This window comes from Primulina eburnea, chromosome 7 (assembly GCF_022965805.1).
Source record: "Primulina eburnea isolate SZY01 chromosome 7, ASM2296580v1, whole genome shotgun sequence".
Taxonomy (NCBI): Eukaryota; Viridiplantae; Streptophyta; class Magnoliopsida; order Lamiales; family Gesneriaceae; genus Primulina; species Primulina eburnea.
This window is the reverse complement of record NC_133107.1, coordinates 30,234,515-30,237,379: the sequence shown is the minus strand read 5'-3', so window position 1 is coordinate 30,237,379 and position 2,865 is coordinate 30,234,515. Positions and strand designations below refer to the sequence as shown.

General features: G+C 35.3%; 1 protein-coding gene across 5 annotated transcripts; it reads right to left on the bottom strand.

Moving 5' to 3' along the window:
- Positions 1-206: 206 nt before the first annotated feature.
- LOC140837412 (dolichol-phosphate mannose synthase subunit 3) lies at positions 207-2,619 on the bottom strand. 5 transcript variants are annotated; one of them, XM_073203558.1, is made up of 5 exons: positions 2,412-2,619; positions 1,631-1,778; positions 1,065-1,177; positions 882-989; positions 207-528 (listed from the first exon to the last, which is right to left on the bottom strand). In XM_073203558.1, exons 2-5 carry the CDS (start codon positions 1,635-1,637, stop codon positions 469-471), a joined length of 288 nt encoding a protein of 95 aa, XP_073059659.1. In that variant the 5' UTR covers positions 1,638-1,778; positions 2,412-2,619; the 3' UTR covers positions 207-468. The 5 variants fall into 5 exon arrangements, with proteins under 5 accessions (XP_073059659.1, XP_073059660.1, XP_073059663.1 ...); XM_073203559.1 differs by having other exon boundaries at positions 1,065-1,171; XM_073203562.1 differs by lacking the exon at positions 1,631-1,778.
- Between the last annotated feature and the right edge of the window lie 246 nt (positions 2,620-2,865).

Genomic DNA, 2,865 nt, shown 5'->3' with positions numbered 1-2,865 from the left:
TCGAAAACTAGGTTCGTGTATATTTACAGCATCGTTGTATGTACTATTACTTGCCAAAGTACCTTATGTTTTATTTCTGGAACTTTTATCACCACACATTAATCGTGATAGAATACCAAACTAAACTATTTTTTTAAGAAAATGACATCAGGTGTATTGACCGAAAGGGTCTAAAAAACTAGTCCTCGGGAGTGTAGCCAGAACCATATGAAAGAGAGCTCACGCCTAGAAATTTCATGTGACTGAAACAAAATCAGTTTGAATCATCTAAAAGTCTACTAATAAAGCTTGTTTAGAGGCATAAAAATTTGTAAACCCTCCACTTTCTCCTATAATCACTGCTGTAGATGTTGAAACAGGCTCAATCAAGAAATAATAAGAAATTATATCAGTAGGATTTCTTGATGAAGGAAAGATGAATCGACAGGAAACCACAATCACACTACTCATTTGTCAAGCTCCATGCCCTCAATTAGAACCGATGTCGACCCCATTTTTTTTCAAGAAATCCTTTGCTTCTCTGATATCCTGCATAAACAACCCGTGAAATCTCTAAGCATGACACAATTTCAGCTTATACACAAGTAAAAACAAAAGAAATCAAAATTCACAAGCATTATTCTACTTCGGTGGGACGGAGAAACCATCATCCTTCTTCATTTTTCTATAGGTTCAGGTATTTTAGACTCTCCATCATAAATAAAACAAACATGACTTGGCCTCCCATATATTTTCCGAATTTCAAACTTTGTACCTCTACATGAACCTTGTGGCTCCTAACTATCACCAACAATTAACAAAATAAAGGAACAAAAGATCTTCCACCATAGAACAAGAATCATGATCCATAATGGTAAGATTGTGTGAAATTTGGTACATACCTGTTGCAACAGAATTGCCTCATGTGGGCAAGTTGGAAATTGCATCAAGCCAATTCCCACCATTAATAGGCCATAGCATCCAAGGGATACAATGGAGTATATAGGCAGCTGTTACATGTAATGAAAAGAATGAAACAGGATGTATGATTGAATAATACGAGAGAGAGCATGTAAGAAGCTTACCAACCAAGTGTAGCTCCTTGGAATTATGGATGCCTGAAGCAGGCCAACCCAAAGAGCTGATAGGGTTACCAGTAACGTCAAAATCTTTACAATGTGCTTCATTGGATCTGCAACTAGAAAATTAATTCACTTCAATCTTTCTAACCGCAATGCAAACATAAGTCACAAAATATAATTCCGCAGTAAACATCTTGGAAGATCAGACACCTACCGTTGTATCATAAGCTATAGTTATAGCAACATCGTAACTCAAATATTTTATGTTGTAGAGTAGCTCAAGCGCCACTGGCCCACTTTTTAGTCATTGTCAAATGAGTAGCCACACAAAACTGTTGATCATGTGAACCAAACAATCTCTCCTAACAATTGCTCCTAAAACTAATGAAAATTGATCCCATAACTTTAACTCTAACAACACTTATAGGATCATTCATGCCACAGGATCAATTGTGATGCTAATAGTAATGGTGTGATTAAAATATTTTAAACCACACAATATTCCAAACACTATGTTTAAATAGATGTATTATATGAACAACCAAACAAGACATTGGGCTCAAGCATACCCAGCATATCTTTTGTGGGAGACGTTGTAGAACTACGCGACTCATTCACTCAGTTTTAGACCCACTAAACCCACCATCAACTCTTAAAAATCTGCATTGCCATAAGAAGGGATAAGTATGCTGGTAATGTCGCTACCCCTTCCCACGCCTGCATATTCCAGGGAGAAAACCAATGCTATGGTGCAATTTCTAAACCTTACACGGCAGTTTACTTCATCCTCAGGAAACTTTATCCGAGCAAACATGGAGGCACAAGTCCTTTTCAAATCGTCATCTCTTAATGATAGTGTTATTGAATTACTTTGGACAAAGGAATAATGTAGATTGCTAGAAAAGATTTCACATCAAACCATTTCAAAATCCCATATCATGTTATAAATTTGATGATGGAAAACAGAAGGCGAAAAGACGCCTACCGAACTAATTTGAGACTGACTGAAATTAAAAACACCCGGTAATAATACCATTACCAATACATCTAATAAAAATTACAGACCAACAAAAGATAAAATCTTTCTTAAGAAGCAGCATCCGGATAAACACTGTTGCAAAACAAATCAACAAACTGAAAATTCGATAAATTTCATAACATAATCATTTAGATCGGCATTCATTATCGCAACTGGAAAAAAGTCAAAACAGTAATTCCACAAAAAAAACCTACCCAGAAAAAATCCGAGAAAAACGAACAAAGCCCTTCATGTTCAGTACAAAAACTCGACGCATACATGCTAAATTACAGGGAAACAAAAATTTTACAAACGAAACAAAGGAGGCTTGCCTTAAAGAGAACAGAAACAAGCTAACACAAGGGCGCCGGTAGCATATAAAAGTGATGGGCTTCTTTGTGGGGGAACCCGATTCGGTGAGAATGTTATAAGGTGGCGGAGGTAGTGGTGGCGCGGCCGTGTATGAGCGGAAGGCTGTCCATTTTTCTATTTCATTTCCATGAAGTTTTTTAGAGTAATGTGACATTGCGTGATACCAGAGCGAAATTTATTTATTTTATTATTTTTAAGTATATGTAATTTTGTTTTCTATGAGATTAATTTTGAAAATGATCTGGGAGATTTTTTTCACATTAATAATTAATTTTTTTTATATTATCTATTTTACATGTATTGATATTAGTAACATTGATTTTAGCAAATATTTTCTATGTTGCTTTTTAAAAAATAAAATTTTAATGAGAATATTAGAAATCGTATTTCACACTAGTACTAATGCGATGAGTG